Source organism: Lepidochelys kempii, chromosome 14 (assembly GCF_965140285.1).
Source record: "Lepidochelys kempii isolate rLepKem1 chromosome 14, rLepKem1.hap1, whole genome shotgun sequence".
Taxonomy (NCBI): domain Eukaryota; kingdom Metazoa; phylum Chordata; order Testudines; family Cheloniidae; genus Lepidochelys; species Lepidochelys kempii.
In genome coordinates, this window is record NC_136393.1 from 18,380,725 (window position 1) to 18,402,804 (window position 22,080).

Below are 22,080 nucleotides of genomic sequence, written 5' to 3' on the forward strand. Positions count from 1 at the left end.
CAACTTAGTGCTGTCAGGTCAGTACATCCTCTCTTCCTCCATCTGTGCCAGTTTCTTTCCCACCCCAGACCAGCCCCTGAACAATGGCTTAATCATCCTACTCCCAGCACCAGGGTTCCACCCAGCTGCTTTCCCAACCACCCGTTTCCAGTTCCATGCTACAGCTCCGCCACCCAGGGACTCCAGGGTCCTTCACTGAGGCCAGACCTCATTCCTCCAGCGGAGCTGCAGTCACTGGGGAACGTGCATTAAGGGTTTTGCCCCTGAACACTCATCCAAGCAGCATAAGTCTCAGGGAACAGCTATACTTATGCTAGCCAGTGCATGGTGTGCCTGAAAAGTAGGGCCCATCCGTGATCACTTCATTCACACTGCAGTTTCTGTTCAGGAACCTCTCCCTTGAGTATCTCCTCTCTGGATCCCATTGGCATAGAGTTTCCCCTGCCCTCAAATCCTCCATCTATGCTGCCTTCACCCCTGCAATTCTTTCCCCCTGCCGCACCAACCAGGGCTAGTTCTGGGGCAGGCTGCTCCATTCAAGGTGGTACACTACTGGGATTTTCTTTTTGGTTTGGTTTGCCAGGCTGTGATTACATGTGTTTTTTTTTGCTTTGCTGATTGGCTGGCTCCAAGTGTGGGGGTGGGTTGGCTCAGCTGCTGCAGGGAGGGGTGTGCCAAAACCATTTTCTATGCTGACCCACAAAACAGTTAGGGCCGTTCCTGCTACCTACCACAGTGCTCTGGAGAGAGTGTTGAAGCAGAATATATGGTACTTAAACGGTCTCTTTTTCCTCTTTAAGTATCACAGCACCTAGCTGGTTACATGCTGGAGAGGTCCTCATGTCTCAGCCAGCTCCAGCCGGACTCTCCCCTTCCCATTTACAAACCCAGTGAAAATGTAGGAGTCCTTCACCTCAACAGCGGTTATTGTACCCTGGGCTCTGAACTACTGCTCCCCTCACCTTCCACTTCCTGTCTGGTTTACAGTGCAGCTGATGGGTTCCAATTCTTTGGACCCCTTAGCCTATTAACCCTTTTCTGCTCAGTCCCAGCAAGACCTGAACTGGGACAGGACTGATGGGCCACTGGTGATGCTGAATATGTTCATGAAGCTTCTTGGTCTTTCTAATGAGTGTTGGTCCAGTAAAGGCTCCTGGTATTGCCTCAAGTGAAATGCAGCCTCTGTTAGAGCAGTACCAGCAACAGGAATGGGAATATATTAGCGGAATGAACAATACAGGAACTGAGGTAGGTCGGTCACCCATAATAGAATTTGGCTAGGATGCTGTGGCTCCCTGTCCCGATTTTTAAGCCTGCTTAGCATCCAACATCTCCACTTATATCCCAGATCTGGCCCAGTATCATTATTGTTGAAAGAACCAGAGGGATCTTTATTAGCCACAGGACCTCTTTTATCATATTCAAAAGTGGCACCCCAAATACCCCAGCATGGTGGCACTGGAACCTTAGCAATTCAAAGAAGAGCACTTCCTACAGAGACCCTAACACAATCCCTGCAGCTCCTGAGTTTGCCTTCAGGAAGAAATATCCTTGCATAGTAAAAGATCCGACACAAGATCAAACTTCCTGAGGTTGTGTGGCTCTGAAAAACAAACAAACAAACCAACCGAACATTTCTAAGTAAGCCTCTTTCCATCTGCATTTGAAACATTTATTTTGGGAAATACATATTAAACACTATTATTTATACAAAAAAGGACTAAATTTGTCATAATGCATATAACACCCAAAAGGCCATATTTAATAGATCTGGATTAATTTTTTTAAACATTTTTTTTTTCAAAAATTAGATTACAAAGGAGAAAGCGGCATGTCTTGCTTGGCCCAGCTTGAGATACTGTCTAGGAAAGGAGTTTAAGATGGTGATATTTGCAGAAGTGCATCACGCAGAAAAGACTTTCTACCCTCCCCTTGAATAGTCTTTTTAACACTTGAAATACATACACTTTTCAGTTAATACACAATATTTTGTTTTTGCTAAAATATAGCAAGTCAGCAAGTAAATAATTCATTTTCCTCAACTTAACACAGCTCTGTAAAAATTCCTACATTTTTTCCACGAGGGGGGTGAAACAGAGTTAAAGGGGAGTACAGATTTTACCTGCAAGGCAAACACACCTGCACAGACACATTCATGTGTCCCATAACCACACCCACCATATAGAACATCTGCCCATGCAGGCATGAAGGGGGGCGATCTTGCAAGATGCTACTTCCCTCTGCTATCATGCAGAATTGGGCCCTGCTAGCCTGTAATTGGTTCCTGTTACTGGCCTGGCATGGACAGTAAGACAGCTGGAAATGGTGTGGAGGGATGCAGCCCTGAGCAGACTCTATGGCTGGGTCTCTGAAGAGTGATGTGTGGGGAGCAGCAGTCTGCAGATACTCCACTGATGCAGAAGAGCATGCGGGCCTCTGAATCAAGAAGAGAGCAGCATCCCTCTTCAAAACCTTCTTACTGCCTGTAAACATGTAACTGGTCTCAACCCTCAGGGGGGTCGGGGGGCTCTGCAGGTGTCTCTGTGAGGCTGGAAGTTGGGACACCTTTGCCATTTTGTGGGAGCACCAAGAGGAGACAATCTGGGCACAGTCTTACACCTCCATGGGGGGGGGTCAGAAAAGTAATGTTGGGCAGACACCAGAATCTGTCTTGGGGCTGGGTTTTTAGACAGAAGTCGAAGTTGGGCAGTTGGATCTCTGCTCCAAGATCGACTTGCACATGGGTGGTTCTGTCCCTGCTGGATTGGCCCCAAGCATGGAGTTTCATTTAAGCACACTTGGCGTTTACGGTAGCTGATCGAAGTCAACAGACCATGTTGGGGATCAGTGACCCTATACTACAAAGCTTGCGTGAGATACCAGTTTAGCCTTTCTTACAGCTGAAGGCTTCTAACAAGCGTGTGGCATGCGGGGCTCGATCTGTGTGCGTGCACATGGTTCTCAAGAGAAAGCATTAGCCAGATTAAGGAACTGGCTATGTACATATAAGTTGCCCAGGTAAAGGAATAAAACAAATTGATTCAACAGCCTCCTCTGGCTTATTTAAAACCTAACAAAACACACAAGTCACACAATACAAAGAATTCCGGCCCCCTGCCCGTGCTTTGCAGAGATGGTTCTGTTCTCAGCCCCCTTCACACACACAAACGTACTCTGAGCCTTCAACAAAGACACTGAATTAAAAATAAATACACCAAGTGTTCCCAGGAAACCAGCCATAGGTATGGTCCAAGCACTGAGTGAGAGGGAAAAGCTGGGAAGAAGAATCTCTGAAGAGTCAATCTCAATAGGCATTTGGCAGGCTGCACAGAGAAACTAGCTATTACATGGGAGCTGAATTCAAAGGCACTTCTCTCAGAGCGGGCCGAGATTTAGAGATCCGTGAGTCACCCCATGGCATTCCTGGCTTATTGCAGGTGACAGGGAGTGGGGTGAGTGGGTTGGCTAGGCACAGGGCTGGGGGCAGAAGAGAGGCGGCAGAGGTAAGCTTGTGATCACTTTCCCTTTCCATCCACATGCCCGCACCTCGTTTACGAAGGCCATGTTTACTTAGAGAAAGCCTTGCCTTCAATGGACGGAGAAGAAAATAAAAGAGCCACATGACGCAGGGTAAAGCCATCTGGTTCCAACTATCTATACAGACATGATGCGTGGCACTAAGGAGGGCAGTCCCTGCTCCCCACTCCATGGCGCCGTTTCAAGACATGGAGGAGAGAGAAATCAGATTCATTTCATGATTGGCTTCTGTGAGCAAGGAGAGAGAGAGACTCTCCCCTATCTCATGGCTTGGATTTCATTATAAAGCAACCCTCGGGGCCCGCTCCAGCTCCTGGTGAAGCCAGGTGGAGTGAGTTAGAGCAGGCCTTTGCGAGGAGGGGGATCTTCCACCTACCCAGGGATTATGCTTTGGGCTAGTGTTAGAGAATAAATAGAGACTGACTTCTGACTTGGGACAGTCATCTCCTCTCCTCCCCTCCCCAGCCATCCTGTCCAACCACCCAGCCGCCCCTCACTAAGCCCAACGGGAGCTGAGAACGGAACCCCTGCGCTACGGGGCAGGCCGTGCCAGGGGACTGGCAGTCACCACGCTCTTGATGATAGATATGGCATCAGGTTACTTGGTCAGTTAACATGGGCAGCGCGGGGGAGGGGGACGGTGGCAGAAGAATTATATAAAAATAAAGGGGGGAGGGGAAGAACTGAGAGCGCGAGCGCGTTGGGTCCTGGCGACGGAGAGAGACGGTTACATTTCATTGGCCTCCTGGTCGGCCACGCCGTTGGAGAGTGCGCTCCGGCCCTCATTCAGCCGCTTCACTCTGTAGGCTTCAAAGTGGAAGCCGCTGGTAATGTCCTTGATGTTCTGCATGTGTGTCCTAAGGGAAGCAGAGAAGACGGTTAAAGGAGATCTCTGTGCGCAGATGCGTAGCCCCACAATGGGGCTTTCACGGCAGCAGAGTCTGCCACCACCTCCTCCATGCTGCCACCTCAGGCCCCGCAATTTCAAGGTCTCTCGCCCTTCTGGTTACTCCTGGAACCTCGAGAACGTGACCCCAGTGTAGCTGATGTAGATGGAACAACAGCTCTGAGAGATACCAACTGCCTCTGTTCATTCAAAGTGCCCCAAGGTGGGGGCCTATGGACGTGTGTGGTCCCCTCTACAGGGAGCCCAGCCCAAAGAGCCTACAGGCTCATATTTTGACGCTCTGCAGACTGCGAGTGGGCGGAGCATCTCCAGCGGGCACAGCTTACAGTGTAGGCAAGTCTTGGAAGAGTACTGCCTTTCTCACTCCCCTAACCTCTGCATCTACCCCTCCCCCCATGAAGTGCAGTAGCTGAGTGGTTAAGACACTCAAGTACAATTCTGAAAGGCATGGGTTCAAGTCTTGCTCAATCTCATGCAAAGACCACTTTCAGTGCACCAGGCCCCCAAATGGGCCCTCATCTGCTAAAGGCAGTAGGAGGCGATGCTGGCCAGATCGCCCCTGGGTGCCGTGGGGTAGGAAACAGATGTGCCTTAACCACTTTGGCCTGATGAGCTATTGACTCAGGGAAACTTTGATAACCGGGGGGGACGGACAAGAGCAGCTTGGCTTCCCATTCCCCTGTGGGAGGAATCACTCATATGGGAGAAGAGGTGGTAGCACAGAGGTTTGATCAGCCCCCTCTCCACAACTCTCAGTTTCTCTCGATTCCCTGTTGTTCTGAGGAGGGCATTGACAGGTGATCCAGGAAGGAAGGGCTTGGCCGTGGGATTAGTGTTGGAGGAAAGGCTCCAGGCAGATCTAGCCTGGCTCATAGGGGAGGTATTGCACCTTACACACTATTTGCAGGGTGGGGGGAAGTCCATACCTCAGGGCTGACTGCCTAGAGGGGGTTATGGGGACTGGTGGAATACGCTCAGCTAAACAGCCTACATTGGCAGGGAACGGCTGCCACAGGTTTCCCCAGTTCAGAGCTTTCTGCAGCTTTGCTACCAGTGAAGGAGGCTTTTCTTCTCACAGGAGCCCTTACGCACAGCTCTGCAACCAGCACACCCTCTCTCAGCTTGCTGCCCGCCCTTTAGTCTGAAAAGCACTTCTGAGAGCAGCGTGACTCACACCCAAACAGCAGGTTGGCCCGTCTCAAAGTCAGGCAGCGTGTCAGTCATGTCTTTCACACAGGAGCTGACCAAATGGCCCCTGGACTCCCGTGTAATATCTCCAACAGTGATCAGTGCTAGGGGCTTCAGGGAGAAGCCTGGAATTCCTAGAATCCATATATCATGAGGGGAAGTTTTCCCCCAATCCAAGCTGGCAATCAACTGAAGCCACGATACACAAGGTCCAACGCCCCTTATCTCTTTACCCTAGCTGGCGTGACTGCAGGGACTAGTCTTATTTGTGCAGGAAGTTTTAGGCCTGGAGGTGGTTACTCTTCAGAAGGGTTTAAATGGGGTTTAGAGCATCACCTTTGCCACTGTAGGGAACCACACCTGGGATTCCACTCACTAGTATGAGCCCAGTGCTACAGCAGCCAACTGGAGGGCACGGAGGTGTATGGTGGCAATAGGCAGCTGGCACGGTGATGCAGGAGACACTGGGCCTGAAGCAATCTTTGGGATGCCTCTATGGTGGGCATTGCTAGTCTGACAGCAGGACTCCCTTCCCATTCCCTACTCCCTAACTTCTGCTGGCCAGTGCACCCAGGAAGCCCCCTAGTTCACGTCCTCATTCAAGAGGCTACGGGTTACACAGCAGCTGTTGCTACTGTGGTCTGCAAGAAGCAACGGCAGAGAGGATAAAGCAGCCCATGCACCAAGCAACTGCTGAGCTCTGCCCTTCCCTTTGATGCCACCTGCTGGCAGAAGTGACACGAATACAACAATGGCGTCTCTTTCTCACCCAAGAGCAGTTATACCGACCTGATCAGGAGATCCCGCAGATAAGCAAACTCACAGTGTGTCGTGTTCTCAACTGGAAAGGAGAAGAGGAGGCAAACCGTTAGGCCACAGCCCAGAACACAGCCACATTTCCTGAGCAAGCCAGCAATTTCAGGACAAGCGGGACTCTGCCTTTTGTTTCAGAATTAACACCAGTGCACGGTGGGCACAAACAGCCTGGAGCAGGGGCTTCAGCCCAGCAGAAGGATCACTCAGTTGAGGGATTCCAGGGGCTTAAAAATCGATGTTTGCCTGTCATGAGGAAAAGCCTCTTCGCCATCATAAGCCAGGATATTTACACAGAGGCTCATTACCTGTTACCTGCCTAAAGAGCAGCTGGCAAGAGACAGGAAGAGCTTTCGTGTCTGTTTCGTCTGCTCACGCTCACTTGCTGCTGGAGCGAACACCCTCCGGTGTAAGTCCACAACTACGTCACTGCCTCACCCAGGCAAGGGGCACCAACTGACTCCTCGTAAACAACGAGCCTGTTTCAACGTAAGTGTCTCCCGAGATGGCCGGGGGTAACCGGAAAGGCGAAGGGAAGTATGGTTTTGTGGTTAAGGCCCTGGACTGTGACTCAGTAGCCCTGGATTCAATTCCTGGCTTTACCCCCGACTTCCTGTGGGACCTGGAGCAGATCGCTGTGCCTTAGTCAGCCCCTCCCCCCAATCTTGATTCATGCTGTGGAGTGACATGATTTACTATTGGGACTGTTCGGATTAAAAGTGGCGTGGAGCGAAAAGCCTTGAAAAAAGATCACTGTGCTGTCTGATCATCCTGTGTCCTGCTCTCAGCACACAGTGTGTTTGAACGGTGCTGTTGATCTAATTCAGAGGGACAGATCCCTGGGCCAAGGAAAGCGTCTTCCCCTTTGTTTTCTACATGGCTGAACACAATGCTCAAATAGCAAGCAGATTAACAACACTATTTCTGCCACATAACCAATGGCAAACACTGGGTCCTTGAGTCTCCCTATGCTGAAGGCAGATACCTCACACCTGAAGGATGACCAGCATTTCTCACAAACCCAGCCAGGACCATCACTGCCAAGCCCCGAGAGTTACCAAGAACTAGCCACAAGAGGGCATCCGAGGGTTTAAAATAAAATGGGTTCCTTTGGCATCTTTGTTAAGTGCTTACTCGAAATAGGATTTCTATAAAAAGAATCGTAAAATCAGAAAAAGCTCTGAAATGGAAGGTGGGGGGAGAAGAGAGGGAGGGAGCAGTGAAATCACATGGACTGTGCCTCTGGGATCCTAGCTACTGAGAGCAGAGCATGTGTCGCACTGATAGAGATAGGCTTCCCCAATGAAATGCTGGCGGGAGACTGACTGTGGAAGGAAAGAAGGGAGGGGAAAAAGAAGAGGAAAGCAGAGGGGAAGAGGAGGAAGAAAGGAAGGTGCAGCACATGGTGGGGAAGAGAGAAGAACAAATCCTGTGAGAGTCCTGGACAGAAGGACGATTCAAACGTCCCAGCGGGTGCTGAGAGGCGGCCTGTCTGCACAGATGCCCTCCCCCACAAGCAGCCAAGCATTCGGTTTCAGGCTCCTGCAGCAATTGAGGAGACCGGCTTGGTGCATGGAGGGTTCCTTCCAGATGTAAGGCAGGGAGGGCCTGAGGAGCTGGACATGGCCATTTGTGGGCCCTTTCATGAAGCAGCAAGACTCAAAAAGGGCTGTGCACCCCCTGCAGGCACTGGTGGGATGGGCAGGAGAGAAGGGCCCGGGAAGAAGGGCCCTGCCCCCACTCAACTTGATCCCAGCATTTTCAGAGAGGCAAAAGATGTCACCACTCAGTATCCGTCACTCCCAGCCTCTGCGGATTAGGGGATGGGGATAGGTGGGTGGAGACTATTCCGTGGGGCAGAGAAAGTCGTACACTAGTCCCAACTGAGCACAGTGGCTACTGCGAGTGCAGTTGAATCCACTGAAGGTGACTTGCAAAAAAAAAAAAAAAAAAAAGTCCTAAATTGGGGCTGTGCCCATTTTTGCTCCTTTGGACAGATAAAAGCTGCCAAATGGGAATGCCACCTCCTAACAGGCACACTCTCCTCAGCGATAGCAGACATGTCCAGTCTTTCCTGGAGAATCATTGGGAGGCAGCAGAGATGGGTGTGGGGAGCTCTAGGACGTTGCAGAGATAGAGGGGGTGAATATGTAACAAAGGCCTGCTCTCTCCAGTGTATGTTGGCCCTTGTAGTTAAACAAGGGACAGCCCAACCCCCACAATAGCTCTCTTAGAATATCATCCTCTCCTCCCTGTTCTCTAGTCTTCAGGGCAGACCAGATGATTCTGATGGAAAATGCACACAGAATCCCCATCCCCTCACGCGCTCCCTTCCCGTCTTTCTCCATCAGAAAGCGGAAGTTTCAGGTCACCTTGGACTCCAGATTTCCAGGCTCAACTGCACCATCAATGACTGCAGGCTAGGGAAATGGAGATTTCTAGAGCCTGTTAAGAGAATCTCCACACTTACATGGCACTCCCACAGCCAGGCCCCTCCTTTGGGGCAGTTGTTGAACAAGAGAAAGATGCTGGCATCGGGGCAGAAGACAGGTGAGAAGGGAGACAACAGAAAGGAAAACGGGAGCAGTGGAGGATCCTCCCCTCCTAGCCAGCGGTCAGGAGAACAATGAAAGGGCTCAGAAATGACCCTGCTCTCACCCTCATTCCCAGAGTGGGATGCGTAGGAAGGGGAGCTCTTGATCTGTATTACAGTAGCACCTTCACTGGCCTCTGCTGAGATCAGGCTCCATTGTGCTAGGCATGTACACACTAAGACACTGCCTGCTCCAACGAGCTTACAGTCTAAACAGACAAGACAGAGAAAGCGGGAAGAGGGGAGACAGGTTCCGCAAGTGGCAGTGGCTTGCTCAAGGTCACAGCAGCTCAGTGGCAGAGCGAGAAACAGAACCCAGGTCTCCTGGACTCAAGCCTGGTGCCCTAACCACTGGACCATACTGCCTTCCTTATGACCACTTATCAAACACCAGTGCTTCCCCATCAACAGCAGTCGTGTGATCTCCTCTGTAGGGCCCCAACACCGTATTGGAGGGAACCTCACACGTGTCTGCTTCTCTGCAGATGGAGAGCTGCCGGAGCAATTTCACACAGGCTGCTCTGGGATGAGACCCCCAGCTCCGGGATGCTTGGCCTGGGCTCTGCCGTGCCATGAGGCTTTCAAGAGCCACTCCCATCGCAAACACGAGAGCAGGGTCCAGTTCTGTTCTGTAAAGGGCAGTGGTGGGTGCTCTATCCACATATTGCACATGCTTCCAATTACCGCCTTTTGACTTCCCGTTCAAACACTGCAGAAAACAGACAAGGGGGGCGGGGGGGTGGCAAACAATGACAGCCCCTACCTTCAATGGTGCCCCACTTTGTTTTCCTTCCAAGAATTCTTCTCCCGTTAACCTGGTATTCCTGGTCACTGCCCACCACTGCAAACGGAATCATTTCCTGGAGGGACAGAGCATAGCGCACAGGTGAATGGCTTCATCCTGGAAGCCAGCAGGTAAACCAACTGGGCGGAGTTGCCTTGGGTAGGATAATCCACAGCCAGCTCAGCAGGCAAAGCAGTTATGGTACATGTCTAAGAGCTCTGGTCTCTGGGCTGTGGATCTAGCCTCCGGAGAAATCTGCAGAGGAGATTTTTTACTGAAGAGTTTCACAGGAACATCTCCATAGGCTCGACTTGTCTGTTTCCACTGCACGTTAATGGGGGCGATGCATCTTCAGCCCAGCAACGGAGGCTAGATACATCACCGCTGCCGTGGGTGGGGCCAACCTGACCACAGCTGCTCTCCCAAGAAGGGACAGGCTTCCCCGGCTTCCCTTTGGGAGACTGGTGGTAGCTCCCTGAAACACGGCAGGCAGACAGGACTAAAAATAGGGGATTGGGGGCTTTCAAAACCCAAAGCGAGGGGACGCATCGCCTCAGCAAGTGCTGGGAAGGGCCTCACACACAGCTCTGTGAATGCTGTGAGCACCATTTCTTGCAGCACCCACTTGCTGCTCCAATCGCAGACACCAATAAAAATCTGCGGATGCGCCTCTATCCTGGCCACTCCCTTCCAATCGTGCCCCTCTCTGCTATCTCTTCCTATTTAAAACCTCCCATCAGTAGTGCTGCCAGAGGGAAATGCTCTTCAGAGAACAGGACGCCTCCACCCAGAGCGCAGCAGGAAAAGGGCATCACCTGCACATGGCTTGGCAACAGTGCAGTGCAACAGTGCGGAGGGGCTCCCCTGCCCACTTGTTAAGGGCTGCTGAGGGAGAATCTGCTGAGGGAGGAAGCTGCAGAGACACCTCAAAGGGCAGGAGGGCTTGAAAGAGTGGCAGAAAGATGACACTAGCCCATCACTAATGGCTGATTGGCTGCCCCACTGCCAGCCGTCACACCTCGGAGTCAGAAAATACCAGTGGGTGGCAAACGGCTGGGAAACGTTCTCATTCAGAGCCCTCCTCTTCCTAGCCTAGCTCCCCAGCCTGGCTTTGCCCCCAGGGCCCTTGTTGGGCAAATACTGTGGTCCAGCATGTCACATTTAGGGAGCCAGACTCTAACAGCCAGGCCAGTTCTCAATGAGCCGTCTGGAAACAAGTCACAGCCCCAGCCACAGGAAGCCTTCGCTTGCTCCTCTGAGTGCAGCAACAGCCAACATTCCCCAAGGCCCAGACGAACGGCGTCAGGGACACAACACAGGAAGGAAGGCCACTCTACCTACTTTCCTATCCCTGTGGGAAGGAAGTGCAACAAACACCCAGCCAGCCTGCTGCCAGGAGGATGGGGCTCAGCATCCCAGGCTATGGCTGAAATCAGGTAATTCTCATGACCTGGGGAGCAAATCTCCCACCCACTCTTTCTGTATTGTCTCCAGTCTCTGTGCACAAACAGGGGTATAGTGCCCCAGCCTTGGAAAGGAAATACAGGCACTTTGCTGAACCTCCCAAAATCTTCACAAGCCTTTGGAGCCGTAAGGCCCAGCCCGAAGAGCTCTGGGCCACAGTGCTACGGGACAAAAGCACCATCCACTCACTCTGAATTTCTCATTCACAAGCCGGTCCTCAGAGTCTTCATCAAACTCCTTCTGGGGATACACGTCGATGTCATTGGAGAGCAGGTCAGCCGTGATCTGAAGAAGACGGACATGGAAAGGACACCATGTTAGACTCCATGACCACAGCTGCTGCCTTTCAGCCTCCCGGCAGCATAGCAAGGCTGCACCCTGCGCAATACTGAACAACTCGAAGCCCTTTCCAGCTTGGAACTAGCCAGGTAATCTTGCGTCCCCTCCCCCCCTTACTGCTCAGTGAAGGATGCGAGTTTTAGTGCTAAATATCCACCCAGCCTGAAGTGCAGCCCATGAAGTCCTAGAAGATCCTCTCTCCATCACCCCAACGCCCCTAGGACAGCGTCCATCTCTGAGCGGAGCAGAAGGCCACACAGATCAAGATGAAGCATTGCAAGCTGGACCCCGCCTTCACATTAAAAAGACAAAGGGTAGTGACAGCCTGCACCATGGGCAGCAAGTCAGGGCGACTGTGCACCTCCCAGGCACACGCTCCTGAGACTTGGAGGTGGGCAAGTTTGGGTGCTCCAGAGTAAGCTAGCAAGTCACTTTCTGGTATTTGTGTCTTGCTCACATTCCCTGGAAGAGGAACCCCAGATCTGGTGCTGCATATCCTGAAAGGGGTCACGTGGGGGCAGGAACACCCAGCTTGTTATACCAATAAAATAAAAACCAGCAGGATCTTATTAAAGGGAAAAAAGGCAAAATACCACATTTATTGTGAATACAGAAAGAATCATAGTAAGCAGTTAGTTATAGCTATAACATTCCATTCAATCTCATATTTATTCACACATTCATTCATACACACACACACACACACAGGTTCTGCAAGGTTGTTATCATAGTTACCAGCCTTAGAGTTGCTCATGCCAAGCCACTGGCCAGGTGGCCTGGACATGAGGAGGGAGCAGGGCCTTGTCAGATGCTCATCTGATGCTCCTGGAAGTTGGTTTGCAGAATCAGACCCCAAAGTTCTCACTTTTTAGAGTCTATTTTTATAGGCATTTCTTCCTATGCCTGTCTATGGGAATTGCTTCATCATGCTGTTGCTGAATCAATCAGCAGATAGCACATTCCTGACGGCTCCAAGATGTTATCTTGTTCTTTGGTTCTCCCATTCTTGAGGCTGTTGGGTGGATTCCAGTCTGCCCTCCTGGGGGGGAGCGGTCCTCTGGTTATTTCCACTTGACGCCTTCTTCAGCCGAGGGACACTGGATTTTTAGGCTGGCACCTCCCTGATCATTCAGTTATTATCCACACCAAGCATCCATCCACATCCATCCTCTATCTCTATTTTAATCACAATTGTTAATACAACAAAAGGGCGGGGAGTCTCTGGGTGCTGTTTCTGTTGTTAGAGTATTGCTTTGAGTCTCTCTCTGTGTGAATTGCTTTGAGAACAGACTCTGTCTTAGAATGTACTAACACAGTTAGCAGCTTGCAAGTTTCACATAGAGGGAGAGAAACAGTACCAAAAACCAAGAGTCCTCTTAATTAGTAATACCCTGGAATTGAAACTATGGGGAATCAAACTCATTTGTGATTTTAATACAGAACTTCTTTAATATGATCCAACAAGCTCAGTGAACTGTAGATGCACGAACTTGCTCTTTCTACCCCTTCAGATAGGCGCTGCAGCTGGCCATGAATGAGAACAGTGCACCTCTGTCCAGCCTGACACCGTGGGGAGAAAACCATGGTGCTCAATGGCATTGGCCACTGCAACAGCGGTCATTTTGGCGGATACCTGGCAAACCAAGCCCGCAGCTTCCAGAGCTGAAGGCATGAGCTAAAGCTGCAGGCTCTTGAGGGTTGTGTTCAGTAGCTGGGCAGCGTAACAGACTCCCATCCTCTGGGGATCGAGCTCAGAGGAAGACAGACACACACTGATCAGTGAGTTATGCCACCATGGACCCCGCACAGGATAACCCCACAGGAAAGAGGCACCCCGCGCCAAGAAGCACAGTGGAGCAGTGACACCCAAGCCCCAGGAGCTGAAGAGCCTGGAATGGGGTCTCGGAAACCTATTTCAAGTTGCAAACAAACCATCTGCCAGGAGACTTGCTCTGGGGGAGCCTCACTTTGCAGCCTGGGATCTGCTATGTGTTTGAGACAACACCAAAAGGTTCTCCCCTGTTAGACACCGGGCTGATCCTCCGCCACCTACTCAGCCACTCCCTCCCCCAGATCCATGGGCTTGAGGTGGAGGGGTGGCTCATGCTCCCCTTGGCACACCATACACTGCTCCTCACTGCCTTAAGCAGACGGTAGCACTGGGTTGTTCAACAGTGATGTCATTCCCTCCTCCACACCAGGCCTAAAGGGCAGAGCATCCTACCCAGATAGGGGGGCGGTCTGTTAGTCCAGATCGGTGTCGGTTTTAATGCAAGCACCAGCACTGCACCATTCAGCCGGGAAGAAGGGCAGATTTTCAGCTCCCGAATCCAACTGGGCATCAGCGTCAGGGATCTTCAAGCTCCTGAATCCTGTAATGTGCACGGAATTAGCAACCCTGACACCAAGGGACGTGTGCAGGCCCACACTCCCCAGTGCGGTGAACATCTCGCTGTGGTGCATGCATTAGACACGCACTGATACCAGGTTCCTGGAGGGAGATTCGGGTGCCATCAGCACCAAAACGCACCTGTGCCGTTTGTCTTGAAGAAAACTCACGTTTGAATCCAAGTCTGAATGGTGACAGTGCCATGAGGCTGACACTGGCTCTAGATCAGCCCTGCATTTGAGGGGAAGTGAACCCCCTCTCCCAAGCCAGAAACGTCCACTCTGACAAACTTCCCCACCTGAGAGCACGCTCCGTTCTTGTGGGCGGGGGAGTCACGTAACACCAGCAAAGACATGCTGCGGTTTCAGGAGCAGGCTTGGCTTTAATGTGGGAAGGAACAACTGTGCAGGTCTTTGGACTCCACTTTGGTGCAAGTTAACAGAGCACTGGCATAAATCTGGAATAATACCACCCAGCCCATGGGAATTATCCCAACTTAAGAGAGAACAGAATCTGGACCTACTGAGATCTGAGTGGGGACAAGACAGCTACTGGTGGTTAATGCTCCATCACCACTAAGCTACAACGGACCAGAAAGCAGAGTTTAAAGGCAGTTCCAGCTAAATCACCTTCCAATATACTATGGCCACCTAATGCAGATGAGGCCATTGCATATTACAGCTGTGCACGTGTGTATAGATCTGGAGAGAGAGAGACACTCACACACGCCTAACCACTATTGCCAGAGCCATATCGGACCACTGGGGGGGCCAGATCCTCAGCTGGTGTAAAACAGCCCAGCTCCACTGTCTCCTGATTTACATCAGCTGAGGATCCAGAGCTGCTGGCTGGTTCCGTTGGAGCCCGTTGAGGAAGGGGTGCAAGGTGTCCAGTCTCACATGGTGCATAGATCAACTTAGTTACATTTTTCACCTCCCTTTGGGAAGGATTTTAAGAGTCTGGTTATAATCAAAAATGTAACTCAATAAAAAGAAGGAACTTCTTACCCCGCCTTCCTGCTATCATGGGCCAGTGCTGCTCAGAGACACCTCTGCCACCCAATTAGAGTGAATAGCGTGGTACAGGGCTGAAACAGCGGAGGGGAAAATTTGCTGAGTCTTCAAGTTCTATCTGTTCCTGCTTCCCTGACAAATCCAAGTTTAGTCCATTAACTGCAAAGCCAATACGGCACCAGGAGAGCCAGCTGGATTCTATTGCGCCTGACGCGTCAACAACATTGTCAGCTCAGTTCCGAGCTCAGCTTTTATTGCCAAGGATGATATCTGAGGCACAGGGGCCAAGCTGGATTTTCAGATTCCAGACTGACTTTAGCTCCAGCAGCTAGGCAGACGGAGAGGGAGCGACACATACGCGTGCACGAGCTTTGTAACTTCTGAACTGAGCAAACGGCATGTGGAAAAGTCATCAGGAAAGACCAGACTACGGCAGGCTAGACCGTCGGTCGTTACAACCCTTCCCCTGACTGCAACAGCTCCTCACTTGTCCCCGAGAGCACGGGATGCTGATAATGCGCAGCCTGGGCTGGGCCACAAGATTTGGCTCCATTTCCAGAACTTTGCTTGGCCCTCTGTAGAATGGATTCAGCTGTGAAATCTGGATTCAACCCCCCCTCCCGGTCAGACTGCTGGTTTCAATTCATGGCCCTCACTCCCATGGATGGGACAAGAGGATGCTCAAGCCAGCTCTGAACCCCAGCCGGTGGATGACGTTCAGTGAGCAGGGCAGCTCCTCCCCTTCCGCAGCGATGGTTTGAGTAAGACTACAGCCAGGCAGGCTTCAGAACCCTGTAGCCTCTCTCCACAACCCACAGCATCCCCCGGTGACCTGGATATGACAATCTGTGCTCTCCCCACCACCCCGAGAGTCCCTCCCCAGGCAGAATGTTAGCAAACCCTCTCCGCATAGCCTTGCTATATTGCCCAAGGTAAGAATGGGCTGAAATCAAACTGGGAATCTCTTTGCTTCTGTTGCTCCAAGTCAGATGCTTATGGAGACATTTGAACATGTGGATTTAGCTGTGCTTCATATTTTCCTTCACTACCTTGAGCCTGGATTTACAACGAACCCTTTCACCTCAAGCTATTTGCTACCACATGCAAAGCCTCCCTCTCCGCTGGGCTCTTATGGGTTAATACTGGATTAGAGGACCAGGACATCCTGAAGTCAGCCGGACAACCCTGAGACCCCTTTCCCTGCCATTTACCTGACTCCGCCCCTTGCCCGTTTCCTTCCTGCGTCAGCCTCGCTGCATTCCGCGGGGGTATTTATGGAACGCTGGCTGAGCTATTGGGTTGGCAAAACCCAGGCTATTCATGCTCAGAATGGCAATTCAGACTCGAGAAGCAGCAATCCAAGAGGCGACTGGTGGCTTGCTTATTTCTGCAGCGCATGCTGAGACCATCACGCCTGCAGCAAAATCGTTGGTCATATTATTGGATTTATAGCCCTTTGAAAGCCAAAGCAAAGCAGCGGCACCACAAGGAAACAGCACGCTTGGCTGTAGACTGAGACAGCCTCTTATGGGCTCCCCACCTCACCAACCTCCAGCTGATGCAATCAAGGGAACTGCACGGTTTGCTTCCCCCGTCAATCTCAAAGCGGACCTCAGCATGCATACATTTTGGCCTGGATTCTGTATCATTGCAGGATGCTGTGCAGTAATATGAGCTCCCCAAAAAGGGCTTAGAGGCTCGACATACAGCAGGACCGGCCTCCTAAAAACCATAAAAACAGCCTGGGGGGAAAAAATAAAACAGCCATGCAGAGGGAGACCAAGAGCTTGAAATCCATTGTGAGCTGACAGAGATCCAAGAGAAACACAAGGAACTGTTTGGAGGCGAAGGCCCTTCCTCCTGCCACATGGGATCACTCAGAGCTGCAGCCTAAGGAATGCTCTGGGCTCCAGGCCAGCCCTTAGGCTTTGCAGCCCTGCAGGGGGCGGTGGGGAAGGGAGGGAGAAGAAGTGCCGGCTGGGGAGTGGCTGCCATCCCCTTACCCTTTTTTTGAAGTAGTCTCTCTCCTCCAGCGTTAACGTGTCGGCTTTGGCGATGACTGGCACGATGTTAACCACTTTGCTCAGGCGTCTCATGAATTCGATGTCTAGCGGTCGGAGGCTAAAAGCACAGCAGAGAAGAAAGGGAATCAGACTTCAACAGTAGCGACGTAGGGGTTGTTTCAGGGGGAGAATCCCCAGCTCAGAAAGGGTATTTAGAGCCTAGGGAAGCGGGGGAGTAATTTTGTAACGCTGGAGAACATCCCTCTCTAATCAACATTTTCTTAAAAGCATGAGAGGGGGATAGAGACAGACACATGCTTTGTGGACACAAATACCGAAACATGCCAGGTTCCATTTTCCAAGTGCCCTGCAATCATTTATTAATCCTCCACACTCTGTGAAGGAGGAGAGGATTTTTATCTTCATGGGGATTCTCAGCCACAGAGGATTTTAAGGAACTTGTCACGGCTACACAAGTCTCTCGCAGAGCCAGGATCAGCACTCAGGCATTCCTGGCTGGGCTCGGTCTGCTAAGCCATCCTGCCTTCCTTGTGCAATGGAACTGGACAGTTTAAGGGTGACCCATTGTATAAAACTTTGTCCATCCTGGCACCTGATCAGAATAAAGTGGAATCATGACCCTTTCCCCTCCCCGCCATTCCCCACCCCTGCGCGCAGAGTAACTGGCCTATGGACCACACGCTTTGTACTGACCCCTCTGCACAGGGGTGAATTTCACCCAAAACGACAGATCTGTCAGTGCAGATAAAAAGTATGACTTGGTTAATGCCCACACTGAGCAGTAGCAGTGGAACAGATTACTCTACTTCCACAGCGGGGTTAGAGAGGACATGAAGCATGAAGGGAAAAACAGATGCCCCAAAGCTACAAGGAATTCACAACCCAAATGATTGTCCTTCTTAAGTTCCCAGCTAGAAGGCTGTCTAAAACCAAGAGTGGCCTCAAGTCTTGTTAACTGCTGGCCAGCAGCTTAAGGGAGCCAACTCCATCCACCCGAGCAAACTGCTGGAACACAAGGCCAGGATTGTTTCTTTTGGCCCAGATGCTGCTGGGGTCCAGAACACTCCTGCCCCTTGCGAAGAACAAACACAATTTGGGTATCTGGATTTGCAACTAGTTGTGTTGGCCTGAGTGAGGCACGATCCCCCTGCCCACTCCAACTACCTCATCAGGCAGCCAGACATGATGCCAGGGAGATAAGCCATTGCCATGGGGCTGAGGCGCCCCAGCCAGCTTGGGAAGCAGAGTGGTAAGAAGAACAAGCTACTGTAAAGAAGCGAGCGCAGTGTCATGTATACTGCCTGGATACAGGGACACTTTACGAGCACTGAAGCCCCTTGGGTGAGGGAAATCCCAAGGAATCTGCCTGCTTGAAACTGGCCAGAGTACGCCAGGGTAGAAGTGGAGGCAGGGAGTATGAGGAAAGGGCGCAGCCAGGTCAGTGCTGGAGCCAAAGGGCGAACACTAAATTAATGCAGCTTCATATGAATCAATCCTTGCCTCATTGTCCTGCCTCACAGATGGGGGTGCATTTATCCCCAATGTACAGTGGGGGAAACTGAGGCACGGAGCGGCCAACATGTCTTGCCCAAGGCCATACAGCAACTTAGTGGCAGAACTGGGTCTACACACCAGCTCTCCTAAACTCGAGTCCTATTCTGTAAACTGGGAGACTGGCACCTCTGTACTCACGGAAGGAGACAATATTGGCAACTCAAAGCCTTTCACCTCCCAGGCAGGCAAGTCCACTTCCCGCTTGGAAGCCAGGCTAGCTAGCCACTGCCTTTCACAACTGGGATTGCCACAAAGCTTTGTAGCAATCTCAGTTGTGAAAGGCAGGAGTTAGCTTTGAGTTGCGAACATTGTCTCATTCAGATGCCTTGTGGCCAGTGCAAGGCTAGAATTCCTTTTCTACATTCAGCTGGCCACGGTGCAGCTGTGGCCACAACGCATGGAGGACATGGAGAGATTCAACACAAGAGAGGTTGTGGTCTCTCTACTGCACAGAGAGCAGCGGGCGTGGGGCAAACACACCAAAAAGCCTAGAGATCACATCATTAGCATTAGGGAGAGCAAGGTCCTAATACAAACTCTGCAGTCACAGATTGCCCTGAGCTCCAGGAAAGCAAGAAATTAGTTTGGCTTTGGAAAGAAAACCCCCAAGGACACATCTGAGCAGACTGCTGTTGGAGAGTGCTGTTTGGAACTCTGCAGAATACATGTGCCAACCTCCCTGGGAAGCATCACTCTTATGTTTCTCTCCCCAAGGACTTCTTTCCCTCCCATTCTCCTTGCAATTTTTCAAACAGCTTTTCCCCTTTAAAAGTCTCTCCCCCCGTTGACAGCATGTTCCTGCCTCTTTCATCAGCTTTTGTTTTAGGTGGAAGATGGGGATGTGTATGTGGCCAATGCAGATTGAGTCACAATCAGAAGTACGTTGGAATTTTAACTCTGATTTAAAAGTCGGAGCCCAGTTATCAAGCCTGCCTTGGTCCACTGAGCCGTAGGGGGCCGGGGTGCCCTTTGTTACTCTAACAGCAGCGTGCCACGCCACACCTAGCCCACATCCCCATCTGCACCCAGCTCCGACATCAGCCAGCTGCACAGCTTTGGATCTGCTGGCACCTGCGCACCATGTTTAGCCCATCCCAGTGGGGTTTGGTGACTGGGCAACAGCAGTGCATCTCCTGTTGGTGCTGAGGTATTCTTAACGGCCAAGACCAGTCATGAAGTCTCCTATGTACAATATACGAGATTGTGCACACTTAATACTGGGGTGAGGAGGCAGAGGAGGTGCTCTTGAGTGAGCCCACACAGCTGCAAGATTACGATCATCTCCCTCCCCATAACACCAGCCCACTCTGACTCAGTCACTGATGCTTTTCCCTCTAGCTCAGCAGTGCAGCAATGCCCCTGTACAGCAATAGGGGGCACTGCTATCTTTCGTACAAGCCCTAAAACAGAGGTCCCAATCCTTTCTGATCTTAAGGGTCTTACAGCATTAAGAGCCCCACACACCTTTCAATCTGTAGTGTCCTTCCAGTGACTGGTTTCCCCTCGATGCTCTAACTAGACAAACAACACAGCTGCAACACCAGCATCTCTCCAGAGAGAGGTACAGGCAGACTTGGGACATAGAGAGATACAGAAAAGCTGCTCCAAATGGCAAGAGTTGCCCAGAAGGTGGCTCTTGCACTAACAATGGTGAGATGGTGTGAAAGACCAGAGGAGAGGCTGGAGGAGCAGAAATGCAAGCCAATAAGGCAGGCTGCACTGCTCCCAGCATTCACCCAGTGTGGTCTTTGAAAAGAAGGCCCTGAGTCTATCAGAAGATTTTTACCCCATCATAGCAGACGAATTCCAATTCAATCCCCCTGCACTGAAGTTTCAGTTCAATAGGGTATTCGTCTCCACTTCCTGCCCTACACAGATGCAACATTGCAGCAGAGGACTCGCTCCAGAAGTGGCTGCATTTCAGTGGTGGGCGTAAGAATTCTCATGCTGATTGTAACACTCGTTGGGAGGAAAGGCATCTATGGGTCTAATTCTCTGCAGCTCCACTGAGCAGAGGATTTGGCCCATAGTGACCATTCTAAAACCCCATTAACTGAATCTGCTGGCTGCGGCTTCTGCTTTCTCACAAGCTGGGGTGTGAACCTGTACGTTAGTGAGGAGGCTTTTGACTGAAGGGTCAGCAGCAGGACTCAGGGATGCAAACTCTTCTCTACTATCAGCCAGGTCCCCTGTCTGACCTCAGTAGACCTAGGGCATCCATGAAGCCGTAACCCCCCCACTCCCCCCATAGTAAGACACTGTCAGAGGAGACCAAACAGAGTAAGGCTTTGTGCACTGTGGGGCCCTGTGCTTTCCCAGAGTCCCCAAGGCAGAGCTTCCTGGCATCTTGCTGAGCTCTTTCCTCTGACTGCTAGAGAACCGAGGTCAGCAGACTTTCCCAAACAGCAGTTCTTCCTACACCACTGCAGCGAGCAGCATTCCAGCTTCGAGGCTTGATACCAGGACAGGGCATGGGACAGCCAGGCTGGCTGCTGGGGATTTACACTTTGACCCAGCTCCCCGTTAGTAGCAGAGCAAACAGGGCGAGCTCTGAGCCTAGAGGCAGCAGGGCACAGTAATAAGATAGACGATCCAGGTCTTTTGAAGCCAAACTCCAGCTCTGCCACTGACACAATTTAAAGGTGTGTGGTCTTAGACACGGTATAACCTTTGTCTCAGTCCCCTCACCTTTAATGTGGGGAACACTTCCCTCCCTCCCTCCCACACAGGGTGTTAGAAAGCTTGATTGGCCGCCTTTATAAAGTGCTTTGAAAATGCTATTATTCTCCTATCAAATGAAAGTCACAGGGATTAAACAAATAGAGCTCTAGAGAAGTAACTGAACTTCAGAGAGCAAATAATTTTTCTTTATGCTTTTTGGACCATCCTCTACAATTTGCTACTACATTCTATTGGACAGTTTAAAAAGAACTCTATAGAAAAATACCATTTTCTATTCAGTTTCGTGGGACTTTCCCCAAAGGAGGCCCTGTAACTGGAAGTCTAGCCAGGAAAGCTCTAGCTCTAGACTAAGTTACAAATATTAAAGCAGATGAAAATTCACTGGCTCAATGCACCTGAGAAGTCACTAGCACTGGGAGCTGGCTTACGCACAAATTAACCCTTTCATAGATATTACGTGCACTATAGACATGGCCACTGTAGTAGCCGTGGGAAGAGATGGCTTACTCTAGTCTCAGGTAGTCCATCCCCAGCTCCCTATTGCAAGGAGCAAAGCAGCTGATTCTGGAACCTAAGGAAGACCATTTTGGTTCTCACATTAACTTTTTCACTTCTGAATAAAGCATGCAAGAAAAGATGGATGATCACAGTACAAAAACATGCAGGATCTCTTGTGATCAGTGGTGTGTTCCAGAGTCATAAGCAGGCAGTGGGTGCAGTTCACAAGAGGCAATTAATTATATTTTAACTCTTTTCCAGTATGATCTCTGGAAGGCCAGGTCTGTGACTGAAT

The 22,080-nt window shown here is 51.0% G+C and overlaps 1 protein-coding gene across 5 annotated transcripts in view; it reads right to left on the reverse strand.

The window, feature by feature from the left end:
* Window positions 1–1,632: 1,632 nt before the first annotated feature.
* The window catches only part of SEPTIN9 (septin 9), a 260,392-nt gene continuing 239,944 nt past the window's right edge, over window positions 1,633–22,080 (reverse strand). For all 5 annotated transcript variants that reach the window (XM_073312122.2, XM_073312124.2, XM_073312123.2 and 2 more), the window contains 5 exons: window positions 17,031–17,148; window positions 11,476–11,571; window positions 9,802–9,898; window positions 6,422–6,473; window positions 1,633–4,394 (listed from right to left, as the gene is read on the reverse strand). In XM_073312122.2, the coding sequence (XP_073168223.1) occupies window positions 4,265–4,394; window positions 6,422–6,473; window positions 9,802–9,898; window positions 11,476–11,571; window positions 17,031–17,148 (493 nt within the window). In that variant the 3' untranslated portion in view covers window positions 1,633–4,264. The remainder of the gene's footprint in view (window positions 4,395–6,421; window positions 6,474–9,801; window positions 9,899–11,475; window positions 11,572–17,030; window positions 17,149–22,080) is intronic.